At 27.1% G+C, this 19,285-nt stretch overlaps 1 protein-coding gene and 1 pseudogene across 1 annotated transcript; one reads left to right on the plus strand and one right to left on the minus strand.

The window, feature by feature from the left end:
• Window positions 1-5,148: 5,148 nt before the first annotated feature.
• Window positions 5,149-5,723, minus strand: LOC124932986 (auxin-responsive protein SAUR50-like). Its single transcript, XM_047473707.1, has one exon. The coding sequence runs from the start codon at window positions 5,664-5,666 to the stop codon at window positions 5,202-5,204; it is 465 nt and encodes a 154-aa protein (XP_047329663.1). The 5' UTR covers window positions 5,667-5,723; the 3' UTR covers window positions 5,149-5,201.
• A 743-nt stretch (window positions 5,724-6,466) lies between these two features.
• Window positions 6,467-7,151, plus strand: LOC124933013 (annotated as a pseudogene).
• The last annotated feature ends 12,134 nt before the right edge of the window (window positions 7,152-19,285 follow it).

Consider the following 19,285-nt stretch of genomic DNA (forward strand, 5'->3'; position numbering starts at 1 on the left):
ATTATTAACTGACATTCTTTTTTAAATAATTCAAAATTTATTAAAAACACATTAAATTTATTATGTTAACTTTTTTCAAAATTTTATCAAAATACATTCAAGTTATCCTAAAATATCTAATTTATAAAAAATAATAATAAATAAGAGTTTACACTACAAAAATAAAAATAAAAGTATAGTGAGTAAAAAGTCATTTAGAAACACCTTTTTCCTTTTATTATGGATATGAGTTTGGATGAAAAATATTAATAAATTCATTAATTTATCTTAAAATATTACCTCTTTAGATTTATATTTAAATTAAATATTTAAAAATAATATATTTTTAAAAATTATCAAGATTTTTTTCTCCAAACTCATATTCAACCCAATAAATGTTTTCAAATGAGTAGAAATTTAGGGAAAATTTTAATTAAGATTGTCAATTCAAGTAGGATAATATTAAAATAAAATAATAGTTAAGTACTTATATATGAAAATAATAACTTAATGTCAAGTTTTAATATTGAGGAATATATAGCCTCAAACTTACAACTTGTAGGTCCCCTTAACTCTATTATAAGGATAAGATTTATTTTATTATTTTATCTAAAACATATATAAATCATTTCACTCGTTTTCAACAGTTTTTAATTAATTAAATTATCTTATATAAGATGGGAGAATTTCTTGTTAGCTTTTTAAAGATATTTATGTTTCTTAGTAGGTCATTTTTGTCTACATAAGATTATTCAATAATAAAACTTGATTATCAACTTATTTCAATATTTTTCAAATAAATCCTTCCTTGAGCTGATTGCTTGTTTATCGACAAATTTTCATGTTTTCGAATTAGAATTTCTCCATCAAATTATACAATTGAGTTTATTATTTCTATCGAGAATTCGCTTGTTGAATTTATTTTAATATCACACCCACATGTTGTTCATGGACCCGATGTCTTCAGTTTGGATCCACACATATGCATCTACCTTATCGTTGTGAGATTTCGATTAAAAAATAATTATATGTAATAAATATATATATATTTGTTTTTTTTATGGTATAGGGCAAATATAGATAAGAAACCAAAAGTGCAATATGTCAGATAGGCCCAATTTATTTAGGTAAGACAGGTACAGTACTTGTATGAAAATTAATTTGTGGGCCTCCAATACGCGTGATTAAGCTATTGGGCCCACTTTGGGCCTTTTCGTAATGCACTTTTCATTACCTTTTCATGATATATAAAAGAAATTAAAATGAAAAATTGAATGGTAACAAAAACATATAAACATATGATAATTATTATAGTAATATTTATTACTGGAATAAAACTAACATATAAGTTTTAAGTGAAAAACTATTATATATAGTTGGAGTACACCCAAATTTAATAAATGGATTATTATTAATATTATTTGAATTTTTGTAAGTTATAATATAAATTTTATTTCAATTTAAAGTGTTTTAAGTGAGAATCAAATTCGTGACATTTAGTTTATTAAACACTAATTCTTTTTTTTAAACTCAAGTATACAAGGTTTAATAAAAGAAATATTTTTTTATTAGAACACCTTAAATTCAAGTTAAATTTATCAAACCCGTTTCGAATAGATTTATTAATCGTGGCGGATGTAGGGACGATGAATCCAAATATAATTCATATCTCAATCTCAGTCGACTAGCAGTCAAATAGGAAAAAAATTGTTTAAATAAAACAATTTAGATCGGATAACATCGAAAAAGATTAAATTTATCATTATTAGAAGATCATACTAACTTATTACAAATAATAAAATATACTGAAAAAAAATAATGTTTATGCTCGAAAATATCTTAGGTGCAGGTAAAGAAAATTAAATGAATAATAACTTTTGGTCAACAAATACCTATAAATATCTAAGGACAATTTATGACTTGTCATTATAACAAGAAAATGAAGTTTGTTTTTGATTGAAAAGTTTTTAAGATTAATGTAGAGTAAAGGATAATTATATATATATATATATATATATATATATATATATATATATATATATATATATATATATATATATATATATATATATATATATATATATATATATATATATATATTATAAATAATTGTATGATTTAATAATATAGATTTGTAATTTGGAGTGCTATTTTGTGGTGTTTTGGTTTCTCTAATATATACAAATAGATCAAACAATTATTTAAAAATGGTTGTTTAATATACTTTAAAAAAAAGAAAAGAAAAAAAAAACAAGTCTCCAATCCTTTAATTAAGTCCATATATATATAGTAAGTGATAAATAGAGATATATGTGTAACCTATTTGGTTGAATATCTATGTGATTATTAATTTAGTTCGTTTTATTATTTTTAGAGAGTGAATTATTTGAAAAAAATATAACTTTAAGGTTTATATATAATATTTTGAATAATATGATAAATAAAAGAATAGAAGATTGAGTCAAATTCATTAAAAAAAAAACAATCCAAAAGAACCAGGCCCAAGTTTCCGTTGATCATGGTCTTGATTTTCGGCTCTATAAAATCTAAATGTCATTTCAAAATATCTTAATTAATGAGTCAATAATGAACCCGGTTTGATTGAAAATTGCTATATAAAGTACTAATAATTAAAGGATTGCGTGATAGCTTTGGGTGTGATTGCGCATAAAGTGCCAATAAGCAAATTCCATATACTTTTTATTTATTTATTATTATTTTAATTAAGGGAAATTTGAAGAAATAACTTTAAAAATAACCAAAACTTTAAAATAACTTAAAACTTTAAAATAACTTTTTTTGCATGTGAAATGACCTATTTGTCCTTTTTTTTCTTCTCTTTTTTACGCAAACTGATTTCACTTCGTTACGCAAATTAATTTCTCTTTCTTCTCTCTTCTTACCTTATATGTCACCGCAAACTGCGGATTATTCCCTTATTCGTCAATGTAAATTGCAGATTTATATGGAGCCGCGAACTCTCTCTCATCTCGACGATATCTTCAACATTCCGAATGTCTTCAACGCATCCATTATTCAGCATTATTCGGGTGAGTTTGTGTTTTTTCTTCGTTTTCCTCGTTCTCATTGTTGAGTATGAATAATTTAGGATTTTAGGGTGAAGAATAGTTTGTATAAATGGTCTTAGGGTGAAAAATAGTTTGTATGAATGATTTTAGGGTGTGATTGATTTGAAATAGGTATATTTTGTATATTACGTTGACGCAAACTAATTCTAGGGTGTTCTAGGTATATTATGTGAATAGTTTATAGGGTGTGAATGATTTATAGGATGTGAAATAAGTATATTCTGTATATTTCGTTACGCAAACTACATTTTTCGACACAAACTGCATTATGTTTTTATTAAATTAATAAACTATTTTATTTGCAAATGACGCCAACCAAAATTATTAATGAGAAGTTTTCTGGCCGTGTTTTTATTAAAATTCACCCGCACTAGCTTGGCAAGGATAAATGAGATGTTTACTCACCTTGATCTTTTGAATAGGGCTTTGCAGACCCAATTCCAATATCTATTCAAATCCCTGACTGGGGAGAAATCGCGTTGCTTGGGGAGTCGGGGATAATCACGAGAAGGAAATGAAGGAGAGAGAAGAAGAAATGAATAAAAGAAAAAATGAATAAGGGTAAAGAGGTCATTTCACATGCCCAAATAGTCATTTTTATAAAAATTATTAGGCAGAGATCATTTGTGAAATTCTGACTATTTTTTTTTGGATCATTTCATCCAATTTCCCTTAATTAAATGTAGGATAAATAAAATTATAAAAGTGACTTGTCTTTCAATTGTCATAACCTTTCAAATTTTGTACAAAGTTATTTAGGTATATTTTGGTTTGGTATATAATTTTTTTATTTGTTTAATTTGATAAATCAATATTATTCAATTAGTATAACTTTATTTTTGTGTTTTTCATGGGAATTAAATTTAATAGATGTGTTCTCTTACATAAAAAATTAACTTTTACCTACCCTATTAAATTAATGAGTCTATTTACTAAAATAACATTATTAGTAAATTGATATTTTAAAATGTTATATTTTATTTGATATAAAAGTAATCATCTTAATTTTACCATCTTTCCAAAATAAATGGATTAATGACCTGGTTTCATTTTTTAAAAATATTTGGATAAATGATAAGCTAAATTATTACATGTTTTGATTCTATAAACATAATTAATTTTTACTATATTTTGTCATAGTATTTTTAAAATTAATTTGATGAAGTGATCTAATTAAATAAATTTAAGAGATGGATAGAAAATAAATAACAATATTATTAATATTTTTCTGGAAATATTAATATTTGGTTTGATAATAAAAAAGAATTTTCTTTTAAAAAAAGATAAAATAATTTGTATTTCTTTTTGGTTCAGCATATTGTTACTAACCCATGATATATACCAAATAATTTATTTTACTTTTTAAACAAAATTACTAATTAATTAATAAAAAAAAATTGACCACCATAAAACAATATTCAAATCTGCATTACATTAGTTTTTATAAATTCTAATTTTTATATATATATATATATAATGATGCTTAATTTTTAAAGTGCCCGGATTGCCGGATCGAGAGTTGTAGTTAATTTGGATACTTGGGTCGGATTGTGGGTTGACCCGTTTTTAAATTTAAAACGGTTAAAAATAAAATTAAAAATGTTAGATGTATGTTTCGAACTTGCAACTTAACAAAAATAAGTACAACCTTTTACCAACTAGGCTATTAAGATTTTATATTTTAAATTTAACACCAAATTTGATGAACGCACGACGTTTTAACATTAATATAAATTCAATTTTTTAACTAACTAATATATAATGATGTTGAGTAAATGGATACTTGGATCGGATTGTGGATTGATCCACCCATAAACTTAAAACGGTTAAAAATAAAATTTAAAATGTTATCCGTAATTTTTTTTCACGATTTTTTATTTATTACTTGTGCAAATGCACGAGCTAAATATGCTAGTTATGTTTAATTCTATTCGATCAATTTCAATTTTTCTACAAGAATAAATAATCAATAAATTCTATATTCCATGAAAATCAATATAAAAAATATAAAACATCACTAGATAAAACTATTTTAATCATTAAAACTAAACACAACAGAAAATCACATCACATCAGATCTTATACATGTTTAATTTACTGATTAATTATAAAAACAAATTAAAGCTAGCTTAGTTAACAAATAGGTTTATTATCAAGCAAATGAATCAACGGCTGAGATTCAACCAACGGATCAAGACTCAACCCAAGTTCTGCTACGTGGCAGCATCTCTGAAGTTCCTGAAGATTAAGGAAACGGGTCAAGTTACCGGATTCGGGTCGGGATATAAAACGGATAATCTCTTCAAATATTGATTCATCACATGGAAGAGCTAATGGGCCTTGATTAAGAAACCCGTATTCTTCTGCCGCCTGAGCAAGAACGCCGTGAAATACGGGGTGGTTCAGGTACGTCGCGCGCACCACAAATCTCCTACAACTTCTCCCCACGTAGATCGCCACGTGTCCGGCTGGAACGTCCGGCGGTAATATGATTGATGCCGGCGACGGAGATGATGACTTTATGCGCCAACGTTGTAGCATCTGTTTGATTCTGACGACGTGACGGATTTTATTGGATTTTCCGATGACCGGAGACATCTCCGATCAGTGCCGGAGAGATGGAGAGAGAATGAGAGAGGTGATTATTTGCTAAGTGGGAATCCTTAAGTTTTGAATATGGATTGTATTGTTTGGTGATGAGAAGTTAAAAAAAAAAAATAAATAAAAAAGAGACTAAAATACCCTTTTATTTAAGAGATATTTATCGGATTATTCTTTTATAGATTCGTCAAAATCAAAAGGGAAATTTGACGAAATAACCTTAAATATGTCTTTATTTGCATTCGTGGTTATCCCATAATTTTTATTGATCTGATAATCACTCTATTTATTTTTTTGACGAAAATACCCTCATCGTGTAACGCGAAGCCTCTTCGCGTTACACGAAATGGAAAAGTCTAAAAAGTCCAAAATACCCTTACTATTTAATATAACTTCGACATCTTTGTTCATTTCTCTTATTCTCCTTCTTTCTCTTCCCGCTCTTCTCCTCTTTCTCTCTAACCCTAAACGGCGACGACGATCTTCAACGACGGACACCACAATGAGCACAACGAGCACGAGCACTGTGACAACTGATACATTTGTTTTTTATTGTTTATTTAAATGAATGGGACATCTGGTTCTGATTTTGATTCGATTCTGAATCACCACCACCATGATGCTCTAATTCAGTTCTATTTCGCGAAGGGTCTTCTTGTTTCGCGAAGGCCTTCTCGTTACGCGAAGGGCCTTCCCTTTTCGCATATATAATGAATAATTGAATGACTTCAATAATATTATTTATCCATTCATGTTTTCTATTGCAGCTGAAGTATTCTGGACGATATTTAGACATCATGGTATCAAATGAACATTTCATTGTCAAAATACATGACAATCTTCCTCTTGATGCGGCTGTTCCTCTTCTCTACGCTGGAATTACAATTTATAGTCCTTTAAGGTGCTTTGGTTTGGATAAGCTAGGAACCAATTTAGGTGTGGTGGGTCTTGGTGGGTTAGGTCATTGTGCTGTTAAGTTTGCCAAGGCTTTTGGTGCTAATGTGACTGTTATTGGTACTTCGATTAGCAAGAAGAATGAGACGATTGAGAGGCTCAGTGCTGATTCGTTCTTGATTAGTAGTGATCCTGGATTCCTGATCAGATGAAGAGTCATGAAAAGATTGTTATTGTTGGGGCGCCTGAAAAGCCTCTTGATTTACATTCGTTCTCGTTAATCATGGGTAAGTTGGTAAGATAAATTTGATTATTTGGTTTGGTTATTGTTGAATTTGGATGATTGTTGTGCATGAAGGAAAATATATAGTTGCTGAGAGTAATATTGGGGGAATAAAGGGGACTTAAGAGATGATTGATTTTGCTGCGAAACATGGTATACCTGCATATATTGATGTTGTTTCGATCGATGATGTGAACATTGCAATGGAACGATTGGTGAAGGTGGATGTGAGATACCGTTTTGTAATTGATATCGCTAACACTCTGAAAAACAAGTCCTAATTGTTCTTCATTGATTTAAGGATGATGGGAAATTAGTTAATAAATGTGTATGTTGATGTGTTCTAATTATGTATGTTGTTTATGTATGTTCTTATTATGTGTGTTGTTGGTAGTTTAGATTTGTTCAACTTTTAGGTAGGACAAGACAACTTACTATGTAATAATTAATTAAAGCATGTATTATAATAATATCCCAACTTATAATATCCCAAAGTTGTTCATCTTTTGATAAGGTATATTACTAATACAATAACACATTTTTGTCTAACAACTGAAATTAATCAAATAGAAGAACATATATTTGTATATATAAATCTGCAACTTTTATGTGTAATGGATGAATCTGATCATAAATACATAGTTACATATATCAATCAATGAATCAATCAGCATAGACACTTTACCCAACAGAACCATGGAGCTATTCTTCCTAGCAATCCAAAATAAAGTTCAAGTTCATCTTCTTCTTCTTGATGAGTTTTATTCTTGATCATGATGATGATGATCATGATGATGATCATCATCATGTTCATAATCAGCAGCACTACTCCTCTTTCTTCCTTGGTTCCCGGGACTAGTTACATCTGTTTATAACCAACACAACAAGTGGCTCAGTGGCTGTAAATGCATTGCTTCCATTAGTGTCGTAAATGTCACAAACACCTTTGTTATCACAAATATGTACAATAACACCTTTATCCAACCTAGATCAAATTCAACTTACCCATCAGAAACATCAGACTGTAAGATTAAAAATTAAAATAAAAACTTCCCTTGAAGCTTGCCAAAATTTTGCAATCTCGATTCCTTCTAGAAAAAGACCACCACTGCAGCATCAACACAAGTCTTTCTTTTAGCGTTAAGCACCCAAGGAAATTCTAATTGGAAGCTAGTGGAAAAGAAGCATCACCTATTTTCTCGAAGGTTCAAGACAAAAGAATCAATGTTGTTCCTTCTTAGTGCTTCAATTGCTTCCTTCAGAACACCTAAATGGGGAATGAACAAAAAATTAAAATACATTTTTTTGACAAAAATATGTTAAAGAGAAATGTTTACTGTGAATCTTGACAAAAATATGTTAAAGAAAATGTTGACAAAAATTAAAAATTCCCAAATGAAGTCATGATTAACTTTAAATAATAAAAAATCTTGACCCTTAGCGAAACGCAGAGTACTTCGCGAAACGTGAAGTCCTTAGCGAAACGTAAAACGAAAAGTGAATCTTCCCTGAAACGGAACTCATATGATCATCGACAAGATTATCTGTAAATATCATCATCGACAATATGAACAACCAATATGAACAATAAGATGAACAAAATATGAATCAATATGAACAATAAGAACAATCTCATAGTTTAGGGTTTGAAGATGAAGATAATGAAAATAAGAACATAAATCGAACCGTATGATGAACACATGATATTAGAACGGGGGTTTTGTTATCAATCTGTATGATGTGTTCGTTTATGATTCCGCCGTCGCCGTCTAAGAGAGAACGAGGAGTAGAGAGAGAAGAGAGAAAGTAAAATAACGAAATGAAAAAATTTGACTATTTATATAAAGAATTTTTCCACTTCACGTTACGTGATGAAAGTATTTTCATAAAAAAAAGTAAAGTGATCGCCAAAGTAATAAAAATTATGAGGTGACCACATATACAAATAAGGGCATTTTAAGGTTATTTTATCACATTCATCAATCAAAGAGAACCAAAACTAATCGATCAAATTAATAATTAATGAAAGAAAATAAAAATGAAAAATTAAGTGAATATTTAGATTGAAAAAATTAGGTAATAAGAGAGTCATATCACCCTACTAAATTAATTTTTTTTTTTATTTGAGAAGACTCAGATTGAAAAAATTAGGTAATAAGGAGGCATATCACCTTAATATATTAACTATTTTTTTATTTGAACGAACACGAATTGTACTGTGAGCAGGGGGAGATTCATGATTCAGATTTGGGCGGGTTTGACTTAAAAAAAAAAAAAATTTTAAAAATAAAACAAGTTGATAAATATAAGTTTATTATTATTTTTTAATAATTAAATAATATACGGTGAATTATATTAAAAATTTGTAATAATTTTTTTGGGTGTGCTTCAACATACGTTGCAAATCATTATAATAATATTTTTGTACCAAACAAATAAAATCGACATATTATTTTAATTGACTAAACCAACTATTTCATTATAAACCAATTGAAACAAAGTACTTACATACTTAATTTAGCTTATTCGGTTTGTTAATTATTTCTTTTAATTTGATAAACATAAATTTTAGTTGTATTTGAGTCATATTATTCATACTAAAAATTCATCTAAATTTTATATAAATACTCATTTAAATTATTAGTTCAACTTATTCAAATATATAATTGCTGTCTAATCACAACAAATAAGAAGAATATAGAATAGTAACTTTACTTTTTATATGATTTATTTAAAGTTTTAAGATATAGTATCAATCATTTCTTTCATTAAACTATAATATTATTTTTCTTACTTTATTCTCTATATATTATAAAATATTAAAGGTATTTAAAGTATTTTATTAAAATATGATTCCTATGATCAATTATTTTATATTTGATCGAGTCATATTATTATTATAATAATAAGAAATTGAGTAATAACTACCATGTATTACATGCAAATAGATTATAAAAAAAAAACATTTTCAAATGAATCCAACAATGGCCATTTTGGTTATTGCGTTTCATTAATCTATATATATATATAATGATACTTAATTTTTAAAGTGTCCGGATTGCCGGGTCGAGAGCTGTGGTTAATTTGTATACTTGGGTAGGATTGTGGGTTGACCCGTTTTTAAATTTAAGACGGTTAAAAATAAAATTAAAAATGCTAAAGGTATGTTTCGAACTTGCAACCTAACAAAAAAGTACAACTCTTTAACCAAATAGGCTACAAAGACTTTATATTTTAAATTCAACACCAAATTTGATAAACACGGAACGTTTTAATATTAATACAAGTTCAACTTTTTAACTAACTAATCTATATATATATAATGATGCTTAATTTTTAAAGTGTCCGGATTGCCGGGTCGAGAGCTGTGGTTAATTTGGATACTTGGGTCGGATTGTGGGTTGACCCGTTTTTAAATTTAAAACGGTTAAAAATAAAATTAAAAATGCTAGAGGTATGTTTCGAACTTGCAACCTAACAAAACAAGTACAACTTTTTAACCAACTAGGCTACAAAGACTTTATATTTTAAATTCAACACCAAATTTGATAAACGCGGGACGTTTTAATATTAATATAAGTTCAATTTTTTAACTAACTAATCTCTCTCTATATATATATAATGAAGCTTAAATTTTAAAGTGTCCGGATTGCCGAGTCGAGAGCTGTGGTTAATTTGGATATTTGGGTCGGATTGTGGGTTGACCCGTTTTTAAATTTAAAACGGTTAAAAATAAAATTAAAAATGCTAGAGGTATGTTTCGAACTTGCAACCTAACAAAACAAGTACAACTCTTTAACCAACTAGGCTACAAAGACTTTATATTTTAGATTCAATACCAAATTTGATAAACGCGGGACGTTTTAATATTAATATAAGTTCAACTTTTTAACTAACTAATCTATATATATATAATGATGCTTAATTTTTAAAGTGTCCGGATTGCCGGGTCGAGAGTTGTGGTTAATTTGGATACTTGGGTCGGATTGTGGGTTGACCCGTTTTTAAATTTAAAACGGTTAAAAATAAAATTAAAAATGTTAGAGGTATGTTTCGAACTTGCAACCTAACAAAGCAAGTACAACTCTTTAACCAACTAGGCTACAAAGACTTTATATTTTAGATTCAATACCAAATTTGATAAACGCGGGACGTTTTAATATTAATATAAGTTCAACTTTTTAACTAACTAATCTCTCTCTATATATATAATGAAGCTTAATTTTTAAAGTGTCCGGATTGCCGAGTCGAGAGCTGTGGTTAATTTGGATATTTGGGTCGGATTGTGGGTTGACCCGTTTTTAAATTTAAAACGGTTAAAAATAAAGTTAAAAATGTTAGAGGTATGTTTCGAACTTGCAACCTAACAAAGCAAGTACAACTCTTTAACCAACTAGGCTACAATGACTTTATATTTTAGATTCAATACCAAATTTGATAAACGCGGGACGTTTTAATATTAATATAAGTTCAACTTTTTAACTAACTAATCTCTCTCTATATATATAATGAAGCTTAATTTTTAAAGTGTCCGGATTGCCGAGTCGAGAGCTGTGGTTAATTTGGATATTTGGGTCGGATTGTGGGTTGACCCGTTTTTAAATTTAAAACGGTTAAAAATAAAATTAAAAATGCTAGAGGTATGTTTCGAACTTGCAACCTAACAAAACAAGTACAACTCTTTAACCAACTAGGCTACAATGACTTTATATTTTAGATTCAACACCAAATTTGATAAACGCAGGACGTTTTAATATTAATACAAGTTCAACTTTTTAACTAACTAATCTATATATATATAATGATGCTTAATTTTTAAAGTGTCCGGATTGCCGGGTCGAGAGCTGTGGTTAATTTGGATACTTGGGTCGGATTGTGGGTTGACCCGTTTTTAAATTTAAAACGGTTAAAAATAAAATTAAAAATGCTAGAGGTATGTTTCGAACTTGCAACCTAACAAAATAAGTACAACTTTTTAACCAACTAGGCTACAAAGACTTTATATTTTAAATTCAACACCAAATTTGATAAACGCGGGACGTTTTAATATTAATATAAGTTCAATTTTTTAACTAACTAATCTCTTTCTATATATTTAATGAAGCTTAATTTTTAAAGTGTCCGGATTGCCGAGTCGAGAGCTGTGGTTAATTTGGATATTTGGGTCGGATTGTGGGTTGACCCGTTTTTAAATTTAAAACGGTTAAAAATAAAATTAAAAATGCTAGAGGTATGTTTCGAACTTGCAACCTAACAAAACAAGTACAACTCTTTAACCAACTAGGCTACAAAGACTTTATATTTTAGATTCAATACCAAATTTGATAAACGCGGGACGTTTTAATATTAATATAAGTTCAACTTTTTAACTAACTAATCTATATATATATAATGATGCTTAATTTTTAAAGTGTCCGGATTGCCGGGTCGAGAGTTGTGGTTAATTTGGATACTTGGGGTCGGATTGTGGGTTGACCCGTTTTTAAATTTAAAACGGTTAAAAATAAAATTAAAAATGCTAGAGGTATGTTTCGAACTTGCAACCTAACAAAACAAGTACAACTCTTTAACCAACTAGGCTACAATGACTTTATATTTTAGATTCAACACCAAATTTGATAAACGCGAGACGTTTTAATATTAATATAAGTTCAACTTTTTAACTAACTAATCTATATTTATATAATGATGCTTAATTTTTAAAGTGTCCGGATTGCCGGGTCGAGACCTGTGGTTAATTTGGATACTTGGGTCGGATTGTGGGTTGACCCGTATTTAAATTTAAAACGGTTAAAAATAAAATTAAAAATACTAGAGGTATGTTTCGAACTTGCAACCTAACAAAATAAGTACAACTCTTTAACCAACTAGGCTACAAAGACTTTATATTTTAAATTCAACACATAAATTGATAAACGCGGGACGTTTTAATATTAGTATAAGTTCAACTTTTTAACTAACTAATATATATATATATAATGATGCTTAATTTTTAAAGTGTCCGGATTGCCGGGTCGAGAGCTGTGGTTAATTTGGATACTTGGGTAGGATTGTGGGTTGACCCGTTTTTAAATTTAAAACGGTTAAAAATAAAATTAAAAATGCTAAAGGTATGTTTCGAACTTGCAACCTAACAAAACAAGTACAACTCTTAACCAACTAGGCTACAAAACTTTATACTTTAAATTTAACACCAAATTTGATAAACGCGGGACGTTTTAATATTAATATAAGTTCAACTTTTTAACTAACTAATATATAATGATGTTGAGTAAATTGATACTTGGGTCGGATTGTGGGTTGACCCACTCATAAACTTAAAATGGTTAAAAATAAAATTAAAAATGTTATCCGTAATTTTTTTACGGTTTTTTATATTATTACTCGTGCAAATGCACGGCCTAAATGCTAGTTGTTATGGTAGTATTACATTTTAATTGGATTTTTTTATTAATTATTTATTTTGATAAGGCCTATGCATCTAAATTTTGTTTTTTTTTTTTTTATTTTGTTTCAGAAATAAAAGATATACTTAAAAGGTGTGGAGAGCTTGTTATTTTTATTATTATTATTCTATATTTGTTATTTATCCAGACATAATGATTTTTATCCACAAATTTCCATACACTTTTTCTTAATACTATTTGTTATATTTTTTTATTAATGAACTTTCTCCTTACAAAAAATATATGATAAACTAAATTCTTAATATTTTCTTAGAAAGTTAATTATGATTAGAGCGGGATTTTGGGGACCTATGCAAATTTAAATTTTGGGGCCCCTAAAATAGTAAAAAAAAAAAATTTAAAAATTTTAATTAATAAAATAAAATATAAATAATTAATATATTATAATACGAGACTAAAAATGAGATATAAAAATTATTTTTATAATATATATTTAATATTAAAGGAGAAAAAAGAGGATAAAATAATATTAATAATATAATATTATTAAATATAAAAAAATGGGGGTCCTATAAAAGTGGGGACCCTATGCAAGTGCATTGGTTGCCTTACTAGGGCCAGCCCTGATTATGATTTATACAAATAACTACTTACATAAAATTAAATTAATTTATAAATAATATAAAATAAAATCTAAAAAATAAAACAACTAAATCAGAAGATAGATATTAAATACTTGACCAAAATTACACAAATTAAAATTGTATAATAATAGAAAATTTAACAATCTTGCAATTTTTTTAATGCAACTTTAAAGACAGACACGTTTGAATTTTTGTAACGAAAGTAATAAAGTTGAGAAAATTAAATAAATCAATTAAGCAATGTCGAAAAATCTTTACCCAAATATTATGACAAATTAGAAAGTAAATAAAAAGAATGAATGAAGAACACTTATAAATCCATATTTAAGAGAGTTAGAAACAATGAATCATCATTGGATTGTAATTTCATATGTTTCTATTTAATTACTAAGTTTTTAATATATCAATAAACCATACCGATAGTTTGAAACTCTTAAAAATCGATTTCAACCGTTTATAGGTACAATTTAATGAAAATCCGACATAATCGAACTATTTATAACCCTTGTAAGAATTATCATCTCAGTTATAGCCAAATATTAGTTAAACAAATTTTAATTTGATTCAAATATTATTGTATTGGACCAAAATTTTATTACTGATTTATTTCAACTTTTCATTGTTATGGCAGCTGGCCTAAGCAAGAAACAATACAACTACAAGAATTTAAAATTATTGCGTGTCAACCGTACTTTTCTATTATGATATTTGAATATTTTTTAATTGAATCTATTTATTAAAGATTTAAATAATAAATTAAGTTAACAAGAAAACATAATTATTAAAGGGTTAATAATAAAGACATGAAATGGTAGCATTTTTCCACGCGTGGGCATGATCTGAATTTGTCTTTAGAAAGTAATAATTATCTCAATTCATAAATCATAACAAACAGAAAAGACATTAAGATTTATTATTTTTTTTATAAACAGAATATATTCTTGTCCCCCGCATGAATCATGATCATCATCACGACAACAATCCTCAGCCTTTTTCATTAATCTAGTTAAGCCTTGTTTGAAACTAATCACTATTAATGGATTTGGTTTAAAAAATGGGAATTGGATTTTTTTTCCTTTTAATTAGTTGGTTGAAATCAATCTTTATATTGAAAATTTAAGTCTTGTTAATATAAAATTTTCATTACAAATAACCTTATGAATCATTTGTAAATAGTGTATCTATATTTCATCTGAAAAGTTAGGTACTTTTTTAATTTTAAATTTTGTTAATATCTATACTTGATATGGAGTTGATTGAAATTGATATTTCACCTAAGAGTACAACTTTTTTTTTTTTCATTTTGTTGTTAATATCAATGTTATTTGACTTTAACTTCGATAATGAGTAGTCAACTAAATTTAGGGTGTTGTTTGAGTTAATCGTCAATTGTTGTTGGAATGTCTGGATAAAAATAGCGAGCTCGATATGATTGAGTTGATGAGTTCACATTCCGATTATATTCTAGTGTATTATTTGACTTTAAATAAATCGTAGAATGTTTAGTGATGCGTTTATTCCACAACATTATGACGAATAGAGAGATCCATTCTGAAAAATTGGTGGGGACGGTTGGTGAACTATTGATCTTTTTGAAAATTTTCGAGCTCGTTAAAACTTGGTTTTATGTTATGTTTATTTGATGGTGAACATTTTTTTATTTTATTTTCATTGTTGTTTCCAGTAGTTGATTTTGTTGTGTTTGATGACAAAGTAAACACTCATGTTTTTATTGTTATATTTTAAAGGAAAAAAGCTCACTTAGACGTACGTACTTGAACAACTAGCTCATTTAATCGTATGTACTAATAAAAGATTATTTAAACGTACGTATTATCAAAAATTGGTTCATTTAGCCTCTTTTAATAACTATGGTTAACTTTTATTTTTAAATTTATATATTTATTAATTAAATATTAATATATTTTCTCTCTCTTCCCTTTTCATTTATTATTTCATTTATTATTAATAAATGAATCCTCTATTTTTTTCTTTTTTATAATTTTTTATTATTTTTATATGAGTATTTATGATTGATTGTTTTAATTTTATTTTATATATGAACATTCATAATTAATTATTTTAACTTTATATTTCTTCTTTTTTATATATATTTTTTATATTCACATTAATTATTAATTATTTTAAAATTGTTTTGATTCCAATAATTGAATATAACAATGAAAATTCTTTCAATAATAAAAATCCTTCAACACAAAAATAAATTAATTAAGAATTAAGAATTGAATAATAATAAAAACTCATTCATCAAATACTAAAAGAGTAATAATCAAATATTAGACAAAACAATTCTTTTACTACTAATATAAGTCCGTGAATAAAAATTAAATAACAAATTATTAATTTCATTTTTATTTATATTAAACTAAATAAGAAAAAACCCTTTTTCATTTTTATTATATTAAATTAAATAAGATAAAACCCTTCAAAAAAAAATATTACAGTAAAACATAAAATTCATAAATAAGTTGTTAAATTTTTTTTAAAAAAATGAGAATTTAAGAAATATAAGAAATAAAAACTAATAAAAAAAAGATAAAATATAAAAAAGAAATTAATATTAAAATAATAAAAAAATTAAGAATAAAATAAATTACCTAGTTTAATTAATGAAAAAGAAGAAGAGAGAAAATTTATTAATATTTAATTAATAAATATATAAATTTAAAAATAAAAGTTAACTGGTTATTAAAAAAAGGCTAAATGAGCCAATTTTTGATAGTACATAGGTTTAAATGACCTTTTATTAGTACATACGTCTAAGTGAAGCTAGTTATACAAGTATATACGTTTAAGTGAGTTTTTTTACTACTTAAAAATTATATTTATATTATATTGTATGAATATTTAAAAAAAATGTAATCGTCTAGATTTGATATTTTTCACATATTGTTCATCCTATTTAGTATACAAATGGTCTCTTATGTGTCATTTTTTTTAAAACAATGATAGAATAAGAAAAATGTAAATTAATACAATAATGATCGATGTTTTATAATTCTAAAAAAAATATTATTCTACTATATTGTGCCAATCAAACAAGTCCTAAGATCCACAATCAAAGGCTTAACTTTAGCAATTAGCACAAAGAAAGATGACAAATGAGCCCCACCCCAATAAAGTGAAGTTTGTGCATTGTTTGGCAAAACCAAGGTTTTTTCCTCCAATTATGTTCATCGTGTGATGTATAAAATTATATTATTGAGATTAATTGGATTTATCTGTCACAAAGAATAATATATATATATATATATATATATATATAAATATATATTTAAACTTTTCAAACATAGGACTTACAAAATAAATTTGGGTTCAACTACAACTAAGAAAGAAAGCCCAATTGGTACTTACACAAAATTTTCCAAATGAACATAAATTTATTTAAAAATATTATTTTTTTATCATATTTTCTATGGGTTCAAGTCCATTGGTCCAACCCTCAAATAATTATCATCAAAATTGAATATCCAATTTAATCTACAATTATTTAACTTGTTACAATCTTTGTTCATGCCATTTTTTTTTGTTAAACACCTTATTCATATTGCTCGATCCAACTTCTTTTAGATATCAAAAGTGAATCTTTATGTATTGGCTTTCACAACCACGGTCGGGTGAGACAGACATCAAAATGATTTTTTTTAGGAATTAAAGAAGAACTAGCATGATATCCTACCATTTATGGCCCCTGTTTAAACTTAAAGCGCTTACATATGAAATCAAACCCGTGACTTTTTGGTCTTTTAAGTCTACTCTTATCACTTTTAAGAGGTTTAAAATTATAGTATGATTGATTGAAAATAATGATCTACATTAATTTTGAGGAAGCATCTAATATTTTTTGATAAAAAAATTTAAAATGTTGTTAATATATAAGGATAAAATAAAAAATAATAATTTAAAATAAAAATATTTTAATATTTTGTTTAATGAATCAAGTAATGTGACGTAAATGTGAAATAGTGAAATAATGTTTTTTGATTTGAGTTATTTAAATAACTCAAACCGTACAAGGACTTAGAGTTAAAATTAGAACTAGAGTTGATTTTCAACTATAAAACGTGATAATTTTTTTTATATTTAATCTGATTGTTGATTTAGACATATATTAACTTATATACAACTTCAATAAGTGCTTTTAATGGTACTGTTTCTAAATTTGGTACCATACAAAATTTATTATGTTAATTGGAAATTCCAATACATGCACCCACCATCTTAAATGCAAAAGATATGTTAATTGGAAATTCCAATACATGCACCCACCATCTTAAATGCAAAAGAAAGCATTACTAATATGTTATGCAAATTAGCAAGTTTGGTTGTGGTGGTAAAAATGTAAAATGGCTATATATTTGTAAGCCAAAAGAAATAGTGAAATTGACCTAAAAAACTTTAGTGAATGTAACAAGTTCTTAATGTCAAGCCTTTTTGGGTCATTACCAAGTAGCAATACTCTCTCTTTTAGGTTAAATGGGTCAAGGGGAGTCCAACGTTTGGACAAATCCTATCTTGAATGAAATGTCATGTTCCTTGAAAAATATCATGAATACGAGAGAGTGCACGGAAAAGATGATTTAATACAAATTGGGAGATGGACGAAATACCATATTTTGGAATCATTATGCTACAAAATAGAGTTTTAGTAAGAATCAGAAAAAACTGTAAATGTTCGAGTATAAGAGACATATATGACTACAATGATCCGAGGTCTTACGAAAAGTGGAAAAAGGAAGAAACATCCTCTCACGTGTGCAAATTTTGTCTTTCGAGATGGAGACGCGATACTCAAATGAGAAATTTTGTTCCCACAAAGCTTGAGACCGAGCTTGCGGATAGATTGTCAATTGGTATAATGCGCTTTATCCTTTGGCTTGCTTACGGTCAAAGGTTAATGACAAAAGACAAAATCAACAAGTTCATTACTACACTATATGCACATTATGTCTTTTGCACAACAGAGATAGAGACAATGCATATCTCCTTTAAAGCTGCCCATTCACAAATAATATAAGGAGGAAGTTTGTAACAACTATGAGTTTGAGTTTGAACCATAAGATTGACACAAGATTCAAGAATAAATAACTAGAAATTTAGAAACAATATGTATGTAACTAACGTCCTCATGAGTACTTTTAGATCTATAATATACAAAATATGGTTAGAAAGAAATGCAATAATTTTCTCACAGGGTTAGACGGAAAAATAAATAATTTGACGAGATATCTAAACTAATTTGCACGACATCACTTGCACATGGAGAAGAGTCTCGATCATCCAAATGAACTAGAAAACATGTCAATGTCTATGTATTGATATTTATGTCGAAGTCACAAAAATCATCGATCATAACGCGAGATTGTT

This window comes from Impatiens glandulifera, chromosome 3 (assembly GCF_907164915.1).
Source record: "Impatiens glandulifera chromosome 3, dImpGla2.1, whole genome shotgun sequence".
In the NCBI taxonomy this organism is placed as follows: Eukaryota; Viridiplantae; Streptophyta; class Magnoliopsida; order Ericales; family Balsaminaceae; genus Impatiens; species Impatiens glandulifera.

Bases quoted from the DNA above. Each gene is read 5' to 3' on its own strand.
- LOC124932986 (XM_047473707.1), bottom strand. From the start codon at position 5,666: ATGTCTCCGGTCATCGGAAAATCCAATAAAATCCGTCACGTCGTCAGA.